Source organism: Rattus norvegicus, chromosome 2 (assembly GCF_021556685.1).
Source record: "Rattus norvegicus strain SHRSP/BbbUtx chromosome 2, alternate assembly SHRSP_T2T, whole genome shotgun sequence".
Taxonomy (NCBI): domain Eukaryota; kingdom Metazoa; phylum Chordata; class Mammalia; order Rodentia; family Muridae; genus Rattus; species Rattus norvegicus.
In genome coordinates, this window is record NC_141535.1 from 42,420,511 (window position 1) to 42,448,107 (window position 27,597).

At 38.0% G+C, this 27,597-nt stretch overlaps 1 protein-coding gene and 1 long non-coding RNA gene across 9 annotated transcripts in view; one reads left to right on the plus strand and one right to left on the minus strand.

The window, feature by feature from the left end:
- Pde4d (phosphodiesterase 4D) overlaps positions 1 to 27,597 on the plus strand; it is a 1,511,604-nt gene that overhangs the window by 693,251 nt on the left and 790,756 nt on the right. The window contains 1 exon segment of one of the 8 annotated variants that reach the window (NM_001113328.2): positions 17,815 to 18,254. Within the exon segment in view, the coding sequence (NP_001106799.1) occupies positions 17,815 to 18,254 (440 nt within the window). 8 annotated transcript variants of the gene reach the window in all.
- On the minus strand, positions 15,882 to 18,351 carry LOC147996058 (uncharacterized). Its single transcript, XR_015673930.1, has 2 exons — positions 18,145 to 18,351; positions 15,882 to 16,413 (listed from the first exon to the last, which is right to left on the minus strand). It is a non-coding gene; the product is annotated as an uncharacterized LOC147996058 (long non-coding RNA).

The window sequence follows — 27,597 nt, forward strand, 5'->3', positions numbered from 1 at the left end:
AATCCATGTGCCACTAATTAATACAAGTTTCTTAATTAAAACTAAGGCTACTAAGATAGCTTATCAGGTAAAGACACTTGACGGCCAACCTGATGATCTAAGTTTTATCACTGCATATGGTGGAAGAAGAGTAAAGAGTCCTGAAAGTTGTCCTCTGTCCTCCGTACATGTGACTATACACATACAAAATAAACACATATATATATTTAAGTCTAGTAGTTGCAGAGTTGAAAACTGAACACAAACTTTTAATAATCCAACACTCCCTTCATATGCATTTTATTATTTAGAAGACTGTTCCATGGTCTATGAAACATAAAAATAAGAAAACATGAGATTTATAAAGCTTTACAATTGGTATAATGGTATATGAAAAATTTACCCATTCTAATGGAGACATTAGCTTTTGGTTTGCGACGTAGAAATGAAGCAAATCATCCATCATCATCATGTGTTATTTATACATTAGTAACATGCAACATACTATAAATTAAGCCTAATCAAAAGATCATTGAAGTATCAAATTTGTCGGTTATTGAGCAAAGTGCTCTTGGTAAGGAGCTACCTTATAAATTAAGGTATTCAATATAGTAAATATTAAAGTATGGTAGGCTAAGCTGAACTTTAAATCACTCAAAACTCTTTCTAATCCTTCAAGGTAATTGACTGTCATTTTCTCAGCACAGTGCAGTGTGAACCCTAGCCTTGGCCCAGAATTCTACTGCATTGTACATTGTGACTTGCAAGCTGGTCATGAAATTCTTTGTCAGAAAGGAGCTACTTGTAATAGATACCAAGATAAGAAAGTGTTCTATTAAGGAACCTAGTATCTACAGTGACTTGTGAAACATACAATCCAAATGTTTTAGGGAAAAAAAAGTAAAGATGCTGGAAAGCAATAGTGAAGTGGGACGTTTTGTGAATGTGTGACTAGAAATCAAATGGAAGGACAGATGCTGAGAACCTCAAGTTTTCTTTTCAGTCAGTTCTCTGAGAAGCTCTGAACGTGATGCTGAAATCCATCAATGGCACTTTGTCTGACTCAGGATCAATTCATCAATTTAGTCATGAATGAAATTATACCTCCTTCCCAAGTGAAAACAAGAAAGGTATAGCCTCAGACAACAGTGCAATGTGTTTTCAATCATGTGGTGAACAGTTAAAAGTAAAGCAATTGTATCAGCCAAAAACTACTCAAAGCAATGGAAGCAGCTAAACCTGGAATCACTTAGTTATCGTGAAGATTTGTGTTCATTGTTTATGGGTATACCTGAAACAAAGTTAGGTGAAAACTCAACATTTTACCCTTGTGATTATCAACAATCAAAATGCAGAAATGAGGCAAGCATGCCCACAGAAGTAGAATGAACATGATACCTCAAGCAGCAGCAAATGATAACATATCATGGGTTTTTTTTGTTGTTGTTGTTGTTGTTTGGTTGTTTTTTCGGTTTTGTTTTTTTTTTTTTTTTTTTTTGGTTTTTTGTTTTTTGGGCTTCTTTTTTCCTTTGGCATCAAATAGGCTGGGTATGAGAGAATTAGGCCTGTTCCTCATTGGGGAGTAAGAGAGTGAGTAACATTCAAATAGGAGTTAAGTGTCTCAATCTAAGAGTTCATTTGTCCTTATTCTGAAACAGTGGGAGATCACAAAAGGAGCTGCCGGCCATATTGTGTAGGCCCTTGATTGCTAAGACTTCAAGACTTTATTCTCTGAGTAATGGGGAGGAGTCCTTGAAGGTTTTCTACAGAGGAGAGCTAGGACAAAGACAGTATGTTAGAGTGACTAAGCTGATAAAAATGTGCATAACTTCTTGAAAATAGAGAGATGAGCAAGCAAGAAGGTAGGAAGTCAGACAGTGGCCCTTCACTTTAGTGTGATTAAGAATCCACCTAGGGAGCTTGTTAAGATTGCAGATTCCAGAGCCATACTCCAGAGATTGTGACTCAGTGAGTTTGAAGAGCCTCCTAATCTCCATTTTAACAAGGATCAGTGTGATTCTGATTTAAGAGGTCTTCAGACCCCAATTTGAATAATACTAAATTTGAAGACTGTCACAATAATCTAGGAGTGGAGTGGTCAAAGTGTGTAATATAATTTTACACTACAGATGAAAAGGAAGGACGCATAAGATCTAGAAATGTTTGAGTATATAAAAACAAAGGGAAAAAGTGGTCTAGTATGAAATTAATGTATCTAATTTGACATGGTCAATGTGTTTGTTTATATAACTTGACTTGTTCTAAGTGAACTTAAATGTCAATGCATATATAGATTATGTCTAAATGAAAAATGAAAATTTATAATATGAACTAAGAAACACATAAATAAAATTATATGAATTAATATACATGTGGATATAAATAGAAACCCAGTTTCAAAATTGCCCCATCATATAATACTTAAACATCTTTGTGATGCTTACTTAGCTTTGTACGTTATGGACTTAACGAATCCTCAGTAAAGATTCTTGGGTTGCTTTTTATCATTAGCTTTCAAACTGTAAGAAAGTTGCTTAGTAATCAAAACCATCCCTGTTTAGCCAAGTTGGAAAGTATAGGGTCTATACTGAAGCATCCTGAATCTGGGGAAGAAATGATTCTGATTAGAAATAATCAGTTCTATTTCCTGGTGTTCCGACTGTGAACCTTGTTCTTGATTTGGACAATATATTTTAGGTAAAACATATCATCCTGAATCTTATTTTAGATTAGAAACATCCAAGGGAAGAGCGTGTGGAGACGATTGCTATTAAGGTTTAGCTTACTTTATTAATAGCTCACCAGGAATGATATAAATGAAAAGAGTTAGGCTGAGTAAGGTTCAGTAGAAATTACAATAATTATCAAGAAGCTTATCCTTCCTGGATTGATGCACATTTTGAGCCTGGTGTTTTTATTGACTTTCATCAGACAGTGATCAATAGCCAGGAAGAACTTTTCGCAAAAGCAATGCAATCTCCCAAAAGTTTCTTTTAATTTCTTACATTACGTAACAGTTTTAAAACATATGTGAACAATTCAGCTTTCTAGTTAAGAAATAATCTCTGATTATTTTTATAGATTATCTTCATAGTTAGTGATAGGTAGCATTGGATATCGGGAGCTAGAAATGTTTCTTGCATATGAATACTTCCAAAAATTATGGTGAGTTCCTAAGTACCAACATTTGAAGGGAAATTGCCATGTAGCTCAATCTTGAACTAAGAGTTTACATGCAGGTTACTTCCTGTTAGAGTTAATCACGACCATAGGCTTTTATGTCTGAAAGGGATACTTGCTTTCTGAATAGAACTAGAGAAGTCAATTAGAAAAAGAAGGGGAATTTGGGGGAGCACTTCAGTAGAGTAGAACAGGTAGTCATAAAGAAAGTCAGACAGGCAATTCGAGTTGAGCAGAGGAGTGCTTCCTATAAGGAAATGTACATTAACTAGAGCTGTACTAATTCAGACAGCTTCTCATCCCTCTGAGGCCTCTCTGTGACTAACATGGAGGATTTTGAAGTCATCTACTAATCCAGTCACAGTCAATTTTCACATAAACACAACAAGGAGAATTTCATCATTATAAATGGTGATTTGGTGGTAGAATTTGCTATCTAATTATTATAGTCATCAGTGAATATTTTATGAAAATAAATTTATCAAGTCGTTTAGACTTTGAGGACTCCACAGTATTTTGTAGCCAGGTAACTCTGAATATTGCCATGTAATAAGGCAGAAGAAAAAGAGTTGCGGTGTCTAGGTGCCGATATAACTTTATTTAAGCAAACAGTGTGGGGAGCTGCATTTTCCAGATAGACTCAGTTCACTAAATTTCTTGTGTTATAACTCTGGTGAATTACTAGTTGGCATATAATGCTATTTTTCCTTGGTCCGTATTTTAAAAGTTCAAGAGTAAAATTATATATGAACATAGCCCCATAATCTAGGTGAATTCTTTAATATTATAAATGTAAAAGGGTTAGAAGGTGCTTTAGAGTTACAATATATTGGTAAATTCTCATGTGTTGTTTGGACTCACCAAGAAGAGATCTGTAAAGTGCAATTGCCCCTACCATTTCTGACCCAAGCATGTTTGTCTCAAAGTGTCCCCCAAGGCCCCTTGTCTAAGGAATAGACTAAATAACTCTAGGATATTTAGGAGGAAAACCCAAAAACAAGTAAACAAACCAAGAAACATTGTGTCCTTGAGAAGAAGAAGGTGGAGTGTTTCCAACAAGTCTTGCTACTGTTTATCCTACCATACAAAAATTGCTCCAAGAGAAAGGGAACTGAAACCTGAGCTACAGGAGGTTCATGGGAGAAATTCTCCCATGGGAAACTCAACAGTGGAGAGAAAGGTCAATGGGAATGCCAGCTGACTGCCTCAACTTCCCCATTCAGGTTCTGAGAGCTGTCATGGTGTGATGATAACATTTCTATTTATTCTTTTATTTGGAAACCTCACCTGAAGGTATGCTCTGCCTGGGGCTCTCAACAGGGAACTCCAGTTGATTGCCTTTAAGTAGCTTCTTCAGTGGATGTCTGCTCAATGTTTGTCAGTTTCTAAATTTGAGGAAGCTACCTTTCTATTTATTTGTACTTTAACTGATAGGTATTGTCCAAGGTCTCCCCTCCCCCCTCTTTCTGTCTGTCTCTGTCTCTGTCTGTCTGTCTCTGCCTATATCTGTCTCTGTCTCTGTCACTCTCCTCTCTCCTCTTTCCTCTCTCCTTCCTCTCTTCCTCCCTCTTTCCCTCAACCTGAAGTTGAAGACCATAAAGGGGTCCCCAATGTATTTCTTCTGGTTATTTTGAGTACCCAATTTTTTATGATGTCTTGTTATATGCCAATCTGTGTTCAATATGTTAAAGAAGTGTGCTTTTAAGTCATCAATGAGTATTCTAGTAAGTTAGATGTTCTGTTCTTAAAAATAAGTCTAGGTTGTTTTCTTCTCTCCTTCGTTTCTTCTTTATTTTTACTTCATAAATCTTTTCTGAAATATGAGGGAACAGCAGAAAAGTGTTTATTGAGCAATATGCCAGCTGTTGTTACAGTGGTCATTTCACTACGTTACAGCCACTGTTAGTCATAACCTTTCAGTGAGGAAGATGTTGTTGTTATTATTATTACTATTATTATCAATCTTGCTTACAAGGACAAAAGTTTCATGGCTAGAAAACATTGGAATTTGTTTTTGTTCTATGCACCTAAGCTGTGTGGTTCATAGAATGATCTATGATAACCAAATTTCAAATGGGTCAAAATCCTAATTTTGGCTTGAGTGAAATTATTAGGCTTACAGCAAATTAAACCAAAAGAATAAATAGTGACTAATGGTTAAATCAATAGATGCTATACAGCCAGAGATAGATAGATAGATAGATAGATAGATAGATAGATAGATAGATAGATAGATAGATGCATACATATATTGTACGATGAAATCATATATGGGTATATGTAATAGATCCTGTGCCAAGCATTTTGTATTCATTATTTAATCTTTGCAGTAACTTTGCACAGTTGCTTCTATTATCATCCTCCTTGAATAAACCTGACAATTTTGGTAATGTATCCCAGTCCAGAAGACTTTTAGAATGCTTCGAAACTTTCTGTACATACTACCCATTCTCTCAAAAGTCACAAAAATGTTTTTCAATTAATCATTTTATTTATTTACATTGTAAATTTTGTCATCCTTCCAGGTCTTCCCTCCATGAAACCAACCCCCTCCCCTTTGCGTCTAAGAGGGTGCTCCCCTCCCCACTCACTCCTGCCTCTAGAATCTTCCTCCTCTAGGGCATCAAACCTCCACAGGATCAATCTCTCCCATCCAACTGATGCCAGATAAGGCAGTATGTTTTTCAATGCACAAAAATACAATTTAATCACAATGTGACTTTAGTTCATCGATTTTGAATAAACATATTCACCACATGCAGACTACTTGACCAATGATAAAGAAGACCTAACCTAGTCTATGGCTTGTAATTTGTCAGTAACTCTAAATCTTGGTATCTTCAAGAAGTGACTTGCAAATAAAATCTAGATCCACATTTAGCACAGGCCGCAAGGCACTCTGAACAATTTAGTGTGTTCAAATGAGGATGTTTCTATTACTTATACATGAAGAAGCACACTGTGTTCTCTGCGATGAGTGAAGGGGAAAACTACCCCACCTTAGCAAGATCCTACTATGTACACTTTAAATGGATGTGCTATGCTACTGAGAACAGTCACTCAAGATCTTCTTTCTCCTCCAAATACTATGTCAAACTATATTGATTCAGATAAATAAAATCTTGGGCTGATGAGAAGACTCAGTGAGTAAAGGCATTTACTGCCAAGCCTGATGACCTGAGTTTGACCCCTAAGATGCACATTGAAAAAAGGAGAGTACCAATTCCCTTCAGTTGCTCTCTGACTCAAATGTGTGTCACAGCTCGAAGAGCACATATGTGTACATACTACCCCACCACCACCATCACCACCACCACCACCACCACCACCACCACCACTACCACCACCTCCACCAGCATCACCAGCACCAGCACCACCACCACCACCACCACCAGCAGCAGCAACAACAACAACACTGAATGTAATTACATTTTTAAAAATCCTGCATCATAGTGTAATCTCTAAGAAGCTAAAGTGAACACAAGTTAGATTCTATCTGACTTACAGATTATATGCATATTTTTCTTGTCTAATACTCTACTCATAAAACATGAAGATGTAACAATCAAATATCAATAAACAATACAGCTGATTTTTAAAGTATTACTTTATTAAAACTGCTGCATTTATGAGTGAGGTAAATTTCTCCCATGTTAGTTTGCGGTTGTGTTCCAGAACTGATCCTAACTCACAATATTTCTGGAGTAAAAAAAAGCACAGAACACTGGGAGTTTATCTCAGGTATTAGTTACTTAAGATCTTAAGAAAGAGCAAATGGTACCACAAAGAAGTAACACATTTGGCACCATTTGAGGAAAATCCTTTTGACTCAACGATAATGAGAATCCCATCTTTCAATTCGAAATAGTTATAGCTACATTAGGAATTAAGCTTAGTTGCCTTAGATGATTGTCTAAGCATATTCACAGACTTCTGGCAGGCTAGTGAGTTTAAACTTGGCACAGAATCTCTAAGAACTGATTTTGTTACTGCAACATGGGAGAGAATTTCCCTTTCTCCGGTAATTAAGGTTCCAAGTTAGAATAGCTAGAGTGCTTGCCAATCTTCTGTACTTAATGACCATCTGATGCATGGAGAAAGAGAGATAAAAGTTATTTCATAAGCGTGCAATCCATGTATACATATATACATTAATATGACCTGTGAAAGAAAGATAGGCCTCAATATACACATAATCTCAATGATGACAACAACATCGAAGTATTAAAATTAATTTTTTACTAATTAAAATGGATTGCTATATTCAGTTTTTCATAAAGACTATATCATATGTACGTTATCATGAATCTGGCTCAGTAAATTTACAAATTTTTTTTAAAAAAGACTTGCAAAAAAACCCACATGCATTTCAGGGTTCTAAGTTATTTCTCTCTGGGAATTATTTCTATCCTTTCAACTGAATGGTTCATTGTGTGGAGATTCAAGGCCTGTTTGTTAATAGAAGCCCAGTAGAGCAGTTCAGTGTTGTGAGGGCTCTGCCCTCATCCCTGATCTTACAGTCTCTGAAAGCTTGACTATTTGCAGAGTAATAATCAAATAATCAAAGTAATAAAAAATTTCTGATTCCAAGATGGCTTGTTCTAGATATCCAGAGGATATAAGGAGTAGATATTTATGGATATGCATGTTCTGGGATCAGAAGAACCACAGATGAAGTCAAGCAGGTCCTTGTGTTTGGGTACTACAGATTTCCACAGGGAATTTTTGTTTGTTTGTTTATGTGTTTGTTTTGTTTTCTATCTTAACTCAGGTTTCACTTAAAACTACACTTTGAGAGGAGCACAGATTCTAGTTTTTAATCTTATTTATTTGTTTTTTTTAAATGCATCTCCATGTTTGCATATACATCAGGTACTTGCCAGTCAAGCCTCTCGGACAGGGTTGTGGACAACTGTGAGCCACTTTGTGGGCGTTAGGAATTGAACCCAGGTCCTATGGGCGAACTTGTGAACCATATCTCCAATCCTGACAGATTTAATTTTAAATGGCATCATTATTTTTTTTGTTTGGAGTCCTATTTGGATTTCTCACGTTTCTTTTATGCTGCCACAGTCTGGAAAGTTTGCCGAGTGGTTTCATTTGGCAAGGTGGCAAAATGGTAGAGTATAAATGGTCCACAGCCTTCTCTTCTAAAGATGGAGAATTAAACGTCACCAAGCATGTTCCTTCTCCCCACTGCACACACTGTTGTTTGTTCTGTTAGTGATGATGAAGGATTTCTGCCCCATGGGCATTCTCATGGGGGCTGCTATTTTTATCACACAGTGTCTAGTGTATGAAAACTTGCCTGCAGGATACAGCTGTGCAGTCCAGATTCATGAACTGCAATGCTGTCAATTCATTGCCCCTACCTGTAAGCCCCTTTCTTCTCTGTCACACCCCCTTCTCTGCCTCTACCTGCAGGTAGAGCATTTGATGTTTGGTGAACTGCATGGCCTCTCAATGATTAAATTATAAAGATCACAAACATATATATTCTCTAAGCCATCACTGCTGGAGTGTGATCCATACACCTCTCACATCTACTTTGCCTGGAAATGTCTTTGTAATACTGTCCTTCGGCCTCTGCTTCAGAGCTACTGACCCTGGATTTTAGTTTAAGAAATGAAATGCTGCACCAAAATGTAGCGTTGGGTTTGCTTTATTATTTCATTTTCCTCCTCCTTTTTTCTCCTTCTCTTCCTCAATCTTCTTCCTCTTCCTCCTCTTCATCATCCTCCTTTCTTTTCCTCCTCCTCCCCCACAGCCTCCTCCTCCTTCTCCTCCTTTATCAGACAGGTTCTCCATATATAGTCCTGTCACTCACTATATAAATTAAGCAGCATTGACCTCACAGAAGTCTGCCACTTTTGCCTCTGATATGCTGGATCACGTGACATGTTACGATATATGGGTGTTTGCTTCTTTTCTTCTTTTAGGTTTCCTAAGAATGGCATTATGTCATCTTCTGCCACTTGCTTTATTCATTGAACAAAAACAACCTTTAATTTAATCCAGGTTTCTTTGCATATCGACTCTCAACATGAAATCTGTGTTAATATTTTTGTTGCTCAAAGTTTAGTTTGTTTTCCGTGTTTGTTACAGCATTGATGACATATAACTCCACTGTTGAGTTTGCATGTAAGATATTTTCTATGCCATGAGCCCTGAAGTAGAATCATAAATCAATTTGTATGTGAATGCTTATATTTGGAAGATAGTAGCAATGTGTTTTCTACTACTCAAGTATAAGAATCCCCATTGTTCTACATCTTTATAAAATGTGATATTATGTAGCTCTTTTCCTGAAGTATGGGCATGAATGTCCCCAGTCACTGTAGCCTTTACTTATGACTCTGGTGTCTTCATCACTGATGATATGGATCTGTTTTGCTTCTGCTTAGTCACCATTTTCTCTCTTCTTCTGCAGACTATCTGGATATATTTATCATTTTTTCAATTTCCAGTGACAAATAGGAATATTTATTTTCGAACAGTCCTTTACAAACTATGTGCAGTGTGCAATATCATCTGGCTTCTCCTTTTGATTATTTTTGGGGAATGCAAGTTCTAAAGGTTAATACAGTTTACTTCACCAATATCTAAATGTTTATTTCTGTGCCATGTAAACAAGAAACCCTCCAGTTTGGGGCTATCATGATACACTGATAATACTATCGGTGGATGAGTAGCCTCATATAGATTTAGAACATAACAATATTAACTGCAATGGTACACTACCCATCCACTGAGAGCACCGAGTAAACACATCCATTGACATTTGCTTTGCAAAGGTCCATGTCTAATTTATCCCCATTGCCATCATAGGTTATGACTGAAGCTTGGCAAGGAAGGGCTCAAGTTTGGGCAGTGACACAGTACAGATATCTGACATTATATAAGGTTCAGTTCCCTGTTATGTATGGTTATGACACTTCAGTTCTGAAACATTCATTAACTGTAGCACGTGTTTCCTTTTTTACGAATGCTTTTGAAGTTTAGAAATTTTATTTTAAATATGTTATTATCTTTTTTCATTTTATTGGTTATTTTATTTATTTACATTTCAAATGTTATCCACCTTCCCAGTTTTCCCTCCACAAACCCCCATCCCCCCTGCCTCTATGAGGGTGCTCCCTGACCCACCCACCCACTTCTGCTTCATCATCCTAGCATTCCCCTACCCTGGGTCACCAAGTCTCCACACGACCAAGGGGACACTCCCAGTGAGGACCGATAAAGCAATCCTCTGCTACATATCCAGCTGGAGCCATAGGTTCCACCCCAACCCCCTCCTGTGAACTTGGTGGTTTAGTCCCTGGGAGCTTTGGGGGGTCTAATTGGTTGATATTGTTGTTCTTCCTATGGGGTTGCAAACCCGTTCAGCTTCTATAGTCCTTCCCCTATCTTCTCCACTGGGGTCCCCATGCTCAGTCTGTTTGGCTGTCCACATCCACATCTGTATTGGTCTGCCTCCGACAAAACCTCTCAGGGGACAGCTGTACTGGGTTCCTGTCAGTAAGCACTTCTCGGCATCAGCAGTAGTGTCTGGGTTTGGTGTCTGCAAACGGGATGGATCCCTAGGTATGGCAGTCTACGGATGACCTTTCCTTCAGATTCTGCTCCACTCTTTGTCCCTGCATTTCCTTTTGACAGGAGGAATTCTGGATTAATATTTTTGAGATGGGTGAGGGGTCCCATCTTAAATAAAGCTGTTCAGACACACTACCATATTAATGCATGTCCTCATGCTTTTTAACACCTCGAACTGCTAAGTATTCACGTCTGGTTAAAATTATTAAGCATCTGGATCTTTGGCCATTGGTGTTTGGTCTTGATTTGATAGCAGCGACTTCTGTTCCATCTTTTATACATTATTGAGACTAACATTTCAAGGAATGCTGATTCTTTTGAAAGTTTTCATTGTCAGGTACCAATTTTAAAATATTTAAAAAAAAAAGTCAGCATTTTGGAACATGTGACAGATGGACATTTAGCACCTGAGTAATTATCCTTCAAGTGTCACAAAACACTTTAAATGTTCTGCGACATATCCTGAGGAATTTGGAAACATCTTCTCATTTTAAGTGCATGCCAGCTGTCCAGCTGTCCATCATTTTGGAATCATTTTAGCAAAAAAATTATACGCAACTTCAGATACTTGTATTTTGCTCCTTTATAGAGTCGATTCTATAAGTGTTTCCTTGGCAAAGCATAGTTCTTTTTCAACAAAGTAGAATATTTTCTCCACTTGTGGTAAATATATATACACTCCAGACATCCTTTTTTCCTTTTTATTGCATGTAAAGTTAGTTTATTCAACGAGGCCTATAGGAAAGTGAAATATTTTCTAGACACTTTATGTGAATATTATGAGTCTTCATTTGAAATCCAACAATGTGTAGCTATACAGATATTGTTATCAAATCTGAAGTCTTTTACATGGCCAAAGCGCACCTCTTTGACATATTCTAATTTCCAAATAGCCACCAGCTCACTTCATCCTAGGCCATTGGTGACTAGACTCTCCATAACAAGTCTAGGAGTGTTTTTGTGCTTGCTTGGTCACAGTCTGGAATGCTGACTGACTCCTCACATCCTTCTAGTTCCTACTGCAGATGACATCCTTCCTTGGGCAGGCTATGAAAAACAATACATTCAAAAATCAGGCTCCAATTTCTTAATTTGTTTCAGTGCACGTCATGGCACTTACCATCATTTGACACATTTGCCTAGAGTTTGAGTGTTCTTTCTACGGGTTCCCATTGGAAAATGAAAGGTAGACATTTCCTCTGCTTAACTGTCTTCTGCATCCCTACCGCCTAATGTCTGGTACACATTAAGCATTCAGTGAGTATAGCCCTAACGAGTGTGCGAGCACTGAGACAGTTAAATGAACAGGTTGTTTTTCAGGTAAAGTCAGGGTCACACTGGCCATGTCAAATATCCACAGATGCAAGCATATTTCTTTTGGCCTCTGCAGAAAAGAGATGCTAACATTCAAATATTAAAATGTGAAGAAAATAGTATTGCTCACATTACACAAAATAGTGTATGATAGTATTTGGTAGAGTGCCAAAATTTAAATGTTTGGGGAATGTAATGAACTTGCTTCTGGCTTCTTGCTTGCTTCTTTCTTTCTTTTTTCTTTCTTTTTCTTTTTTTCTATCTATCTTTCTTTCTTTGATATCACAAAGGAAATGCTGGTCTCTTCTAGTTTAGAGCAATTTGCTCCATCTCTTACTTAACTTAGTTTCTCCTTGTACTATCTCCTCAGGAACAATACAGAACTATTTTCCTTCCTACTTGAATGTCCTTCCTGTCCTTCTATACTCAAACACCTCGAATCCTAACCATAGACCTTAAATCCAATTCACCCAAAGAGGTTCCTTTTGATGATGTAGTGTCATTACCCCATTGCCTTGAAGAGACACAGTAAAGTCATTTTTCCCTTGGTAGTTGCAGACTTTCCCATTGTGTTCTTCCCAGATCTATGTAACTTCTTACATTTTCTGTATATAAAACGAATCCTTGTTTCTTTTGTGGGTTTGCTTATGTCAGTCTCTATATGTGGTGAGCATGTCATGTGCGACTTTATACACCATGAGAACAGCCTGTTTCAACATGATCTTATGGCATTGACTTCAATGCTATTTACTGTTTGAGAAGATTCATAATGCCTTAATAATTGAGTATTCTCCCTTGTGGTTTAGAGGTGAAGGCTTGTTCGTAAAAGAAACATTGAAAGGTGAGGATTTGGGGGGAAGGATAGACTTTGAATATTTTTGACCTAATAAAGTAAATGAGTCTTTGGTGGACTCACAATTTGAGAGTTTTACTAAAGTATGCTAGAAACTAGAATATGGGTGCTGATTCAATAAAGTGGGCCATCGGAGGCATGTGCTGGAAAGATCTACCTCATGCCAGTCCCCTTCCTCCTTGCTCTTCTTCTCAGATATCCTGAAGTAAGTTCCCGCCATGGTGCTCTACCCAACACAAGCTTGACCCAAACAGAACCAAGCAACCATGAACCAAAAGTATTGAAGCCATTAGCCAAAATAAATTCTTCTTTTGTAGCATTTCCCTTCCTCTCCAGTGTAGGTGGGAGGGGGGCAACAGAAACTGCCTTTCCTAGTCCTTCTGTCATCTACAGGAGATATATCAATATATATCACTGAACCCAAGTTGGTTCTTGCTATTTTCTCTGTAAGATGCAGATCTTTCGAAAGCATCATCTCTTGGGCATCTTTATGACTTCACCAAAATATTCATGGGAATTGGAACTTATAGATACACAATTGCTTCCCATAAGACTAGTGCCACTAGGGTGTCACAAAATTGGTTTCTGGTGACACTGATCCATAAAGGAGGTTGAGGCACTCACAATGGTGCAGATTTAATATCATGGTAAGCAAAACCAAATATATTTAAGGCAGCATTTTGAACTCACATTAATTGGACCAAGTGGAATAGAAATTTTAATAGTATTGAGTATTATATGTCAAGATATTTTATTCTTTTAAGAACCTTTCCTATATCTTAATAAAATATCTGATGCCACTTTCCACTCAATAGTGAGAAACTGGGTGAAATCTAAGACTACCTGCAAAATTTTTGAATATTTCTAACTAGACAACAGTTTGGTCTTGTGTAGGTAGCATAGTATTCCAGGAAAGAAATTTCTAATGTCAAATGGACTGTCACCAAACTGCTGTCCCTTAACAACTAAAATATAGAATATATGCAAAATAAATGTCTCTTCATATATTTTTTCTTATCATCAAGGTAAGCATTGGCTCTTAAATGTTGCATCATATTGTTTAAGTCTGCATTCTTGGCTAAAGGAAATGTGCTGGCTTCTTGTTAGTTGTGAATTGACATCTTTCTCCTCCCAAGAATTATTGACAAGAATGTTCTCCCTTGCTAATAACAGCACATTGAGTGACTGATCTTGTCATTAGGGAAGATTTGAAACGTGTCAGCACTAGAGGGGGTGGTATGTACTCCTTATCTCGAGGTCACAGCACCAAATCACCACTGAGACTAGTTGTTCAGGAAAAAGAGTACTGTCCATTTACCCAATTTTCTATTTTTTATACAGATGTAGATTACTGTCAATAATGATAATATTCAAGAATGTTCCATGTTAACCAGTTCACAAAGATTGTTCTAGACTGTGGTCTGTAAAATTCTAAGATCTGTGACCAATCAATTAATAAGGGAAAAATTACTTCTCTGACAGAGAACTAGAGGAAGCCAGTGAGTCAGCAAAACTTCATACCTGTTCATTGTTTCAGACAGGTAGAGACACCCCACATTAATGAACAGAGGTTTTAAATGGAAGAGAGGGAGAGCTCAACTTTGGTTTTCTTTAGGACAGAAGCAAACAGAGTGATTGATAAAGTATATCTTTTTTTAAAGAGCTGAGCACTAAGCTGCTTTTAACTGGGAGTGTTTGAGAATTGTGACAAGAGAAAGAATAGCACCTGGTGTTGTTTTGTAGTCACACAACGAAGAATTGGGATGGATCTGCAGTCACTGATCAACAAAGATATCCAGAGAACATCCTCATTTTAAGAGTGCCCCTTAAAACAGTCACTTATTTTGCAAGTAAGAGTATTGGTTCACAAGCTTGCTTCTCAATCACGTTTCACTTGCAAACTTTGCAAAAATATAAAGCCCCAAGTCTTATCCTGTTTTGAGGATCCTATGCCTGTATAGTCTGAATTAGCTCTCAAGATGATTATGACAGTACAAAGTTTTTAAATACTGGTCTAGGTATCATCTTCCAACGTTGAAAATACCCACAGTCGATGTTCCCTAGACAAGACAAAGTTACTAAATATAAATGAAAGTGATACTTAGAATTCTCCCATATCTGGCAAGAACCATCAATATTTCTAGCTTTTATTAAGGATTTATCTTATTTAAATCATTATTGTAAGTATAGTCTCATTAAAACAATAAACATAAGGTTCTGAAAAATAGTAAGAGTACTATTCAGTACAGAGGAGATAGGAGATTTAGACAGGGCTAATTAGTAGGAACTGGTAAATTTGGAGCCAGCCTGCAATCTCCGGTTCTAATAAATAATCCACTAAAAACCAATAATCTGGGCTGGAGAAATGACTCAGTGTTTAAAAGCACTGATTGCTCTTCCAGAGGTCCTGGGTTCAATTTCCAGCCACATTATGGTAGTTTTCAATCATCTGTAATGGGATCTGTTGCCCCCTTCTGGTGTGTCTGAAGACAGCCACAGTGCACTTACATTAAGTAGATAAATCTTTTAAACAATCAATAATCTATGGGAATTATGGGGAACTGAAAATTCTGCAAGTGGGCAATATGCCAAATGGTTTCTGTGAACTTAAAAGAGTTCCTGTCCTTTTAATTTTATGCTATAAACAAAGTAAAGTCTTTTAAACATAATGGCACTAATAGATAACAGGAAGTGTTTGTCAGTCACAAGAAAATAGCAAACTGACAGTGAGAAGTTGGTCAGGTTGGATTTGCTGTTTAATCTGGAGAAAAGGATCATAAATCATTTGACCATTAGAATCTGCAAAGTTAGGATTTTAGGTAGAGTTATATTGTACCTATATCACAATTTAGGGAAGGAGATAAATGGGAAACACATCAGATAGTTTTGGAAACTGTTTACTTCTTTGAAATGGTTCCAGATATTTATAAGGCTAAGGATTATAAAGGAATAAAAACCCAAATTTATTCTCCAGAACACTTTATTATTTTCTTTCTGTTCACACTTGGAAGGATATTGGTTCAATTCCTTCTAGGAAATAGAATATGCTTTCATCATTGTCATACTTGTATCTTCCCAGGGAGGGTGTATTTAGTCATGTACAGTTTGCATTCCTCATGGGGGAAACGGTACTTCAGAGACTTTTGCCTCCTTCCTCTCTGGACCTTCTTTCCTAGAGCTTGTGCATGGCCCATATTCGAGCAGAATGCCCAAGCCTAAAGGCTGAAGGAAAGGGTTGTTTCTGATCACGAATAGTCAATACAGCTGCTCCAGGGATCTTGTGTACACTATTAAACTATTGCCTCTTCCAGACGAAGATGTTTGTGAATTTCACAGACTGTTCTTTCTTGTGAGCAAAGGAAATCTATCTTCACTGATGCTGTTTTCTTCGTGGCATCTGTACTGAACACTTACTGTGTAGAGATGATTGGGTTTTCAACACTTTGACAGTTTCTGTTTTTCAATACTCTTGTACACATTCAACCGCATTATGACTGCAAAGAACAGAATGATTAAGCTGCCAATGAGTTATTGTGAGATCTAAGTGGCTGACAACTAATGGATGGTACCGTGGTGACTTCTGCAGTGACGAATTGTTGAATTAACAGTGAGGATATGTCATATGGTCTTTAAGTAATACAATAACCTCAAAGAAAGTGCGTGAAATGTCCCCACGGTGCTATGAAATTACCTTAGCGTTTTAAAAATATTTGATACTGAAAGAAAATGTTAATTCTAGGAGATAAAAGTTGAATACAGACTGTAGGATCAAATGTGACTATTTCTGCGGAATAATGGCACAACATGCTTTAAAATTCTTCGGTAATAGAGCTATGCTCTGTTAAATGTGGCAGAAAAGCAAACTGAAGTCAGGCTTGGAAGGTAGCAGCCCCTGAAGATAACCAGATGTTTGTGATGGAAAAGGTACCCCACGCTTAAGTTTGGTCAGAGAGCTTAGCTGTGCCTTTCTAATCAGAAAACTGTTCTTGATTTCCAGCTAGCTCTCCTCTCCAGGACCAAAACACTAGATGGAGTGTCTCCAGAAGGAAATAGTGAGCAATTTTCCTGCTGTAGAAAAGATTCACAGACTATTTAATCCTATGGCAGAGAAATAGACTAAATTAATCTAAGATATTAGATCTTCGTGCAGATCCATTTTTTTTAGCTACACCCAGACACAACATTCCTTGCAACTTTGACAGGTAGCATCCCTTTTCTTAAGAAAGCCTGCATCCTGCGACTCATTTTCAAGAAGCTTTGAGAACCAGCCAGAAATCAAATCCATTTCGGGGAGAGGAGAGGACCTAGTCAAGCATCGAAGAGCAAACCTTGGGGCAGTGGGGAGCAGGGAGGGAGGGAGGGAAGCGCGGGCACAGGGAGGGGAAGGATCCAGAGAGCAGGTCTGACTCTTGACTGGCTGGAGTGGTTTTGGAGAAGTCAGAGCTCCAGTTGGTCAGTCGGGAGCTGTCCAACTTTTCAGCAGCTCTGAGATCCAGGTTCAGGTGCCCGGACTCAAAAGCAGGCTACTGCTGTGAAGAGCAGATTCTGTGGAGAGAGCTAGCTGCCAACAGTCCCTAATCTCACCGGAGTAACGAAGAGAAAAGAGAGGAGGAAAAAGAAACCGACCACCAGAGAAGCCTCGCCTGCCAGTCTTGGTTACTTTGGAGCATCCAGCGCGCCTTTCTGCCTCTGCTACCGACCAGGGATCCCTGTGGCGTTCTGTGATCCTTCCCGCTAGCAGAGCCCCCTCTCGGTGGCCAGGAGCCTCTGGCCGCTACAAGTCGGAAGCTGAGCCCAGCCTCCGGCGCCTCGGCAAGCAGCGGCAGCAGGAGCCGGGAGGCGCTAAGGCTGGTGTGGCGGACCCGGTGGGTCAGCGGGGCATAGAGCCGGTCAGGATGGAGGCAGAGGGCAGCAGCGTGCCGGCCCGGGCGGGCAGCGACGAGGGCAGCGACAGCTCTGGAGGGGCCGCGCTCAAAGCCCCCAAGCATCTCTGGAGGCACGAGCAGCACCACCAGTACCCGCTCCGGCAGCCCCAGTTCCGCCTCTTGCACCCCCATCACCACCTGCCCCCGCCGCCGCCACCCTCGCCCCAGCCCCAGCTGCAGCCACCACCACCGCCCCCACTGCCACCACCCCCGCCACCGCCCGGAGCTACCCGTGGTCGCTACGCCTCAAGCGGGGCTAGCCGCGTCCGGCACCGCGGCTACTCGGACACGGAGCGCTACCTGTACTGCCGTGCCATGGACCGCACCTCCTACGCGGTGGAGACTGGTCACCGGCCAGGCCTGAAGAAATCTAGGATGTCCTGGCCCTCGTCTTTCCAGGGACTCAGACGGTAAGTAGAGAACACCCCTTCCCCCACCCAGGCAAAGGGTCACCTCCCCTCTTCTCCCATCCTTCCTGTTAACCAGTCACCACCGATCTTGGAATCCAGGGTCAAATTCAAGAAACTCATGGAGGGTGAGCAGGGGTGTGTCTCTCCTTGCCCTAGAAGATATAATTCAGGTGTGTAATAAACCTGAAAGTAAAGTATAATTGTTCAGTGGCGTGTGTGTGTGTGTGTGTGTGTGTGTGTGTGTGTGTGTGTGTGTGTGTGTGTGTGGTGTTTTACTGGTTTATTGGTTTATTTGTGCCATGCACCTCCCTCTCCCTACTCGTTTCCATCCCACCCCAGCAGTCAGATGAAACCTAATTCAGTTTGTTTCTAGTAGAGGGAGGGTGAAGGCGCGAAAGCTGGGGGTGGGGGGGAAGCTGCAGTGCGAGCTTGGAAACCACCCATAAATCTGTCCATTCACCCCAGAAAGGAGGGATCAGCCAGGCAGATCTGACCTGAGGGTGCACAGGGTGTGGAAGAGACAGTTTGCTCGCAGGATTGCAGCACACAGCTTGAGAGCAACTCTTGTCAAGTCCAGAAGTAAATTGAACAGCAAAGGGGAGAACAAACACGTGGGTGACTTGGAGAGTTTAGAGCAAAATGTTCAGCAATCCTTACAAGAGAGAAGGAGGAGGGATGGAAACGAGGATGCTGTGGGAGTTACACTGTGTTGGCGTGGGTGTGTGTGAGCGTGTGAGCATGTATACACCCAGAATGTGATGTATCGGTGGCCGCTGAACGATCCTAGTAAGAGAGCACCTCATTTTAGTAGCAAACAAGACATAGAGATGTGATTATAGTGATTTCCCCTTAACATAAAGTGCTCCGGAAGACAGGGCAGGGGAAACTACATGTCAGCTGGGAGTTTTAATAGATGCCACGGAAATGAGTAGTATAAAAGACAATTACAGTGGCTGAGCAATCACCTCATTCTTAACTCAAGTGTGGAGGTGGATTTTGGCCCTATTTGATCCTAAGGCCATGGATCCCTTCACACACACACACACACACACACACACACACACACACACACACACACGGGGTGGGGAGAGACATAGAGGGGGAGAGGTGGATTTTACTTTACATACATGCACACACAAGAGTCACACAAGGGTTCTAGGAGTTGTCATTTCTCTCCACGCTTGTTTGCAAAGTGGAACAGTGATCTAGCCTCAGACAGGGCAGGCATTGATGCCTCCACATCAAGTCCCCACACGGAACAATGGGTACATCAGAGCTGGCGTGTAAACAAGAAAAGCTGGGGTTGGGATTACTTGTCTAGCCCTTACTGACAATAGGCTGGCTTAATAAGAAAATAATAATGGTCTCAACTGTATGCTTGTATGAGGCTGTGCATCTGTGACTATGTCTCCCCATGTGCCGTATTCCCTATGAAACAAGGACAGAAGCCAGTCAGCATCCTAACTTTCGAGTGTGGGAATGCTTTCAGCTGGCATATTTCACTTTGCTCTTTCTCTTTCCTTGCTCCCCTGGATAGCTTGTTGATAACACTGTGTCTGTTGGATGCAAAAGATAAGAACCACAGCTAATCACAATTCAGATCATTTTAAGGTTTTGATGGTGGACGCTGATTGCAGAGATTAATAAATCAATATCCCACTTCATCTTTGTAGCACATAACGTGCAATCACACGTGTCGTTTCATTCTTCACTTGAAGAGGTGGTCATGCTCCCCAGTTGTTCAGTGCCAGACCATACGGGTCCATATCAACAGAGGAGAGGCAAGGCTATTATTACTTGACCTAATGAGTAATAAATCCTTAATAAATGTTTAAAAAGAGTAAGCATTCTAGCTTAATATGTAGGTTGGTTACTTTTGTAAAAGCTTCTAATTGATTACATGTTTTTAATAAATAGACTTGATTGGGGACGGTAGGACTGAGAAAAATAAGCAAATTGGAATGGAAGCATTGCATCATTGATTTGAGTTTAATGTTAGCTATACTCTATACATTGATTGTTATATCTGAAATTCCTTAGTTGAATGGTTTAGAGAAAACTAAGATGTATGATGTTTACATGTTGTCCCTACTGTGTTTCATAAAATGTATTATTGTGATTTTATTTAGAGATTTATGACCATAAGTTCTTTAAATTTAAACTTAAGTAATTTAAATTCTTTAAATTCATTTGCTCTCTATTTTCCACATGTTCACACACTGGATGAATTCTTTCTTAGATAAAATTTATTTATAAATGAATGTGTTTCTAAGAGGTTGTGGCTATTAGTTCCATTATTAAGAGAAAGGTAGTAGCAATGCTTTAGAATTATTAAGGAAGTTTCATGTCTAGAAAACACGGGAGATTAGGCTCTTCCAACAATGCTAATATCAACTATATTATCTCCACTTTCAAGACAAGAACACTGAGCCCATGAGGATGTAAGTAATATATTTGACATCACATAGAGTAGAAGGGCCAGGACTGAAACAGAAATGCAGGTCTCCTGACTCAGCTAAGGCCTTGCTGAAATAAAGATGCGTGATTCCTGGAGAATGTTGACAGCATCAAGATTATGTGAAAATATGCATGAAATTTATATCCATGTATACAACAGGGTATAAGTACAGATGAACAGAAAGGGAGATATTTAAAACATATGAAAATGACAGAAACATTTGGAAGCAATGAGAGCTATGAACTTTTATTCTCAACTTAACCTGTCCAAAAGTAACCTGGTTCCACTATCATAACAAACTCTGTATTAGTTGGCAATAATAAATATGAATTAGTGTTTAGAGACGGTGAGACTAATGGAAACAGTTCAGTTCGTGTTCACTTATCTTCGAGAAGAGAACCAAACAAAAACTACACACACACACACACACACACACACACACACACACACACACACCATGATCTGAATAGGGGTATAAATTGTCTTTGAAAATTAATGTTCAAGAAAAGCCTCATGAATGTCTGGAAGGATGATTGCCTATGGGTTATTCAAATATATGACTCCGAAACACTATTTGTAGCATATACAGCAGCATCTCCAGATATTACTGTCTCTTCTGCAGTTTTGAGACTCCATTTTAATATCTGAAGCAATGGGAAAGGGGTATTTTGTTCTAATGAAGAAATTTATATCGACAGGAAGGAGATGGGTCTCAGACATTGATGGTCAATTCCTTTGATTTCATGAAAAATGTGAATGTGTCGAGTACATTTTTATTAAGATGTATCTAACAAGGTAGATTTATTTATTAATACCAATATAGGAGAAAGTTGGAAGAGCAAAATTTCTAAAGAAGTGAGTTTGTGTGTCATCAAGGGAATGAAACAAAATATGAAAACAATATTAAAACATCCTTTAAAGCAGTAGATGTATCATTTCAACTAACCAGCCCCCAAGTTACTGCAGCCATTTACTTAACTGATGAAAGCTCTCTTTGACGTCTCTTTATGTAACAAAACGTTTCCTCTATCAGTCATGTATATCTCCAATCTTTGCAATAGCTATGAACTCCTAATAAAGAATAAGAGATCTAAACATCATAGGAGAGTTTTGATTCTGTAAAAAAAAAAAAACACTCTAGGTGGCCGAGATGTAAATATCATGAAAGTGACGAGGTTCGAGTGAGGAGTGTGAGAGATAAACATCCAAATTGTCAGCACACTGAACATAAAGCTAGGTGTGCTGGAATATTGATGTGGCATTGACTTTGTAAACATGTACAGTTTTCGTATAGTAAAGGAAATTTTATATTGGAATGTCTCAGTATCATTAAAATCAACATGAGGACTGAGCACTTGCATAGAATATACAAGGTCCCGACTAGAACTATACCACTAATAAAATATTAATCAAAACTTTACTCTCCCCTTCTGGTTTAAGAGAGCTGTGCTCCAGTGCTTTTGGTCGGCTTCGTCAAAGACCTTAATTGCACCATTTTTCTTCAATGAAGAGCGTAAACATACTCTGAGTCTGTGGTGCAAATCTTGAGTCTCATATTACCGAAGTAATTGTTTGAGAATGTTATTTACACTGTATGTATCAATAAAGTCAAGTCTGGGGATTTTATGAAGAATAACTGACTTTTACATTTTATTCCTTTAATATTTCATAACCAGTTTAAGGTTAATACTTTGAAATTTTAAGTGAGGCCACTAGATATTAACAATATAAGAAAAGGCCACATTTTTTCCTGTTTCCTGTATGTTTCCTTAATAGTAATAGACACTTAGAAAACCGATTTAAAATATCTTTCCCTTGTTTTCATTCAATGAAAGGTTATCTTGTTAGGTTTTTTTAAATACTGTTTTGACAGTGCATTCCGAAGATTTAATTTATTAGCAATACATCCTGAATCTGTCACCCTATAATTTGGTTCTGAAACTTTGAACCTTTCATGTTTCATTGAAACTGCTGGACAAGAGTAGGCAAGAGGAGCACGGAATTTAAAAAGAGGGAATAGAAACAGAGACCCATGAAAATTGTCTTGCAAAATACAATATTGGTGCTTTCTTGTCTTTTTCAAATTGACTTCAGTTGCTCACTTGGAAAAACAGGTACCGTTGCTCATAAACAAACCAACCCATCATTTACCCTTGAAGAATTCTTTCCTGAGAAACCTCTCCACTAGTTTATCAGCAGATGCAAACATGCAATTTACACCTTCCATATCTCTTGATAACTAATTCACATTTTACATATCGTGGCCATCTGTTTTGCTCTGTTTTCTTTCATTATGACACTGGGCTTCATGCAGTCTGGGATTGCTTTGAACTCATTATTATCTGAAGCTGTCTTAAACTCCTGATCGCCATGCCTGCTGAGATTACAGGCACAGGTCACCACGCCTGGCTCAGTGGCCCTCTTACAGCCAGTGTTCTCACCTTCCAAGTAATAGCCTAAATTAAAATTTCTAATTACCATAAGATTACCATATCATATACTTGTGAGTAGACGGAGTATTCAGATGTTGATAAGAGGTAACTTAGAAAACCTTTTGTTCATTTTCCTTTGTGAATAGATTCTTATACTGCAACCTACCCCACACAGAGTGCTGGACTGCTCACTCCTTTAATGTGTATCTAGAGAGGCATCTTGAAAAACTTCCTTAAACATTACATGAGTTAATTATCTGAAAAATTAATACCTTTTACATTAGTCAAATATCTCAAGTGTAATATGGTTAAAAGTACATCTATTTCATGGCCTATTACCCAAGTTTAGGTTTAAAAACATGTAGTTTGCATATGCATCTGTAGCTTAAAACCTATAGTCCCTGCTCATCTCAGCAACATTGCTAAGGGATTATACTAAATAGCACTATATTACATTTCAAAGGATGCTGTGGTTATTTTTACTCCAAAGAACATTTCTACATTTAAAAATAGGAATTCTGATTTTTTTCCCCAGAGAAGAGGGCAGTTTGCATTACAAGTTTTAAAGCTCATTGAATAAATTTGTGTGATTCCATACACACATATTTGCTATGAGTGTCTTCAGACAACATTAGAGGTTAACAGAGACTCCCGGTTTTCTTTGATATGATATGCATTTGTAGTTATTGATCTACTTAATGTATGATGTCATCATTTTTTCTCATTGTCTTCAGCTAGTGGTCTTTCTTGTGTTCTTCTCCCATAACTCTGGATGGCAGAGACCGCTGAGATCTTCCACCTTGACCTCTGAAGTGCTACCTCTTCCCTTTGGTACTTCCCACATTCAAACATTTGCAGCAGCCTCTAAGTGATCTCGAGTTTCTGTATCTACTAACTTCAGTTCATTTTATATGCCAGATACCAATCACATTTCCTCGTCTGAAATCTTAGACCAACTTCTTTTAGCTTGGGAGATAAGATCCAAGTCTCTTGGTCTGGCACATTGGGATGTTAACCATGTCTATCTTACTTAGAGAAAATCTTATTACTCACTCCCACCCAATCCTACCAAACCCATCAAACACTCAGATGCTTGTATCCGTGTGTTTAATGCCACACTACCTTTTTTTTCTGAAAAAAAAATTCTTTATTTCTAGATTTCCTTTCCTATGTCCTGTACCACTCCATTCTCCTCTTTTAAAGAATTAAAGAATAGCTATCTATTGGGACCACTAAACCATACTAGGCATGAGTGACAGAAATAGTCTTCCCCAAGAAAGGAAGGGCACAGCAATTAGCTATCCAATACCAAATGCACAGCCCTGAAAACATATGTATGTAAGTTATATCATATGGACTAATCAGGTTGCATTTTCATACATGAACATATGTTTACTCAAATATACATATATACACATTTATATACATACACACAAACACAAACACATACAGAGACACAGACACACAGACACAAACACACACACACATATATACATACACACACACAGAGAGAGAGAGAGAGAGAGAGAGAGAGAGAGAGAGAGAGAGAGAGAGAAACAATAATTAAAGAAAAAGAGACCATGAAATTGGAAATGAGAAGTCAGGATACGTGGGAAGGAATGAGGAGAAGGAAGGGAAGAGGGAAATTAGATAACTATATTAGAATCTCAAAACCTGAAAAATTACAACAACAAAACCAAAATCTGTTTGAATTTATACTTAGTACCCTTGGAGACCTTCCTACAAAAGTGAGTGTAATATTCTTTTGTATATAATACTTCAGAGCTACCAACTGTAGCTTAATTATTGGTTATATTGTGTCCTCCTTTAGGTTTTTACAACTTCGCGTAAAGTATGGCTTCCATAGGTGCCCCATAAATGATAGGGTTTTAATGTGGAAGTAATAATGAAACCTTGCCTTTCTGGTTTGAGCTCTCCCAGACAGGATATATTTGATCCCCTTAATAATACCGATGAAGCACACAAAGCCAGTGATATTTTGCTCATTTCAGAGGTTATGAAAGGAATATTGTCTCTCAAAAAAATAGATGCATATCCATTTTCAAATACAGGATTCAGACGCAAGCTTTAAAAGCCTTAGGCTGATGATATCTTCATTATAGTGGAATATCTTCTGGTACCAGTTGTGATTCTACTTAAAGTATGAGGACAGAGGGGGGTTGCAATGGTTATGGAGGGAGACATCACTTCTAGTCTACCTTGTGAGAAATTTATATCAGAGTGAAAGTAATGCTGGAGAATTCCTCCCCTTTAATTTAGAAATGTATATTAGAATACAAATAACTCTGAAAGAATACTTCCTCTTTTATTTAAAAGGATACCTGTGGTGTACATCCTTACTTCTGTGCTTGAGGGCTCAGATAATTCCCTGAATTGGGATGTGGAAGAACTTGGGAACATGTTCATCATGTTTGCAATTCTTTGTCCAGGATATACAAAAGTTAAGATGCTGTGATTCAAAGCTAACTAAGTTGTTGACTTAATTTACTAAGGGAATGATTGGGAAAACATTATATGTATATTTGAATGATGGGTTGCATTAGGATAATGAAGTTAAGCAGTATGACATGTATGTGATATATATATGTACATATGTCACATACATATATAAATCCATAATATATATATTATATATATACATATATATAATATGGCTTTAGAATTCTTTAAAACCAATATGTCTTCCTTCAGAAGAATTTTATGGATTTCACTTGAAATGTATATATAAAAGTAGGAAAGAACATATCGAAAAACATGGTTTTTGAGGAATGAGACCTATGCATAAATAAAAATATAGAAACCAGTTAGGGCAGCATCCCAACACAGTGTACACTTGCTAAGTTAGTAAATGGTGTTCATTGGTTTATTAAAACAAACAGTTTACCTCACAACAGGAAACTAATACTTAAAATCAGTAGTAAAGTCAATAATAAAATTATATGAAAAAGAGAATGGGAAAAAGCCATCAGAGGTAATTTTTAAAGGAAGATTACTGGTGAATATATATTTAAAACTTTAAGTCTAGCTAGTTGTAGAATAAAACAGAAAATATACATGTTATGCAATTTTTCATTTGTCATTTTTCAAATAACAGAAAGATATAGATTAAGGGAACTGGAGGCATAGGAAAGGAACTGGGTTTTTATGGATAGTTTTGGTGTAGGGTATCTATTAGGAAAATGTTAATGAGAAATCAAGCAACAAGTATCAGTGTTTTGGTGCACATGCCAAAGTAATTCTGTGCATGGGAATTTGTATTATGAATGTAATTGAATACCTAAGCAAGGAAGTATTATTTCAGAACACTACACTGCACATAATGTCAGCAAATTATTCAACTATCTTTTAATGAAGGATTAATATGAAAATGATGCCACGCCTGTAACAAAAGACTACAACAATAAAAACTGAGAAAGATCTTATGCATTAACATGCAGTTGATAAATTCAATGTGTTTTTATGTGAATGGATATAAAGAACAGATCACAGAGTGCGGCCCAAGTTAATTCTCTTCATTTATGCATATTTATATTCCTATGTCTCTGTGTACACGAATATGTGCTCATCTTTCCCTGTCTGCACCCTCTATAGGAGCAAACCTCCACAGATTGTTTCATGTATATTAAAGAAGAGGTAGCCATTAAGTCCTTGCATTTATTTTTTATGATTTTTTTCTCTCTATTTTGGTTCTGGTTCTCCTTTAAAAATCAGCATAAATTGCTTTCCCAATATACATAAATGATGTATTCCTTCCCTTTGTATTTTCTAGCTATTTCAGTCAATCTATTTTGTTTACAGCCCTCTTTTCTTCCTCTCTTCTAAAACTGAAAATTGTTACATTGTCAAATAATTTAGAACAAGGTTCACCAATGAAACTGTCCTAAAGGAGAAAATAACAGCATGAAGATCATGGGCAACGTGAAAGCAAACCCACCAGGCCATTGGTTATTGATTATTGATTAATTGCCAAGGACAGTTCAGACACTTGGCTGTGTGCTTTGTAACAGTGAATTCAAGGGAGAAAGCACCAGTTTACAGTGCATGCATGGAGTAAGTTAACAAATGAATTGATTTAAGAATACATTTTTGGTGAACACTGAGAATTCAAAGACATTCCCTGTGGTGTCTTACAAGAAGAGCACAATGCAATATGGTGCACGCAATTTCATCAGCTTCTCTATTCTCTATTAAGTATGAATTATATGTGAATGTTGTTCATAACCGCAATTGTGTTTTTATGAAACTACATATTGGTATCCTGTTGTTTAAGACATTCAAAATCTACCATTATCAGAGTCCTGGTTGACATTTATTTATTTATTTATTTATTTATTTATTTATTTATTTATTTTATTTATTTATTTATTTATTTATTTTTATGGTTTGAAAATCTCATACGCATATTATATGTTTTGCTCAAATCCACCTCCTC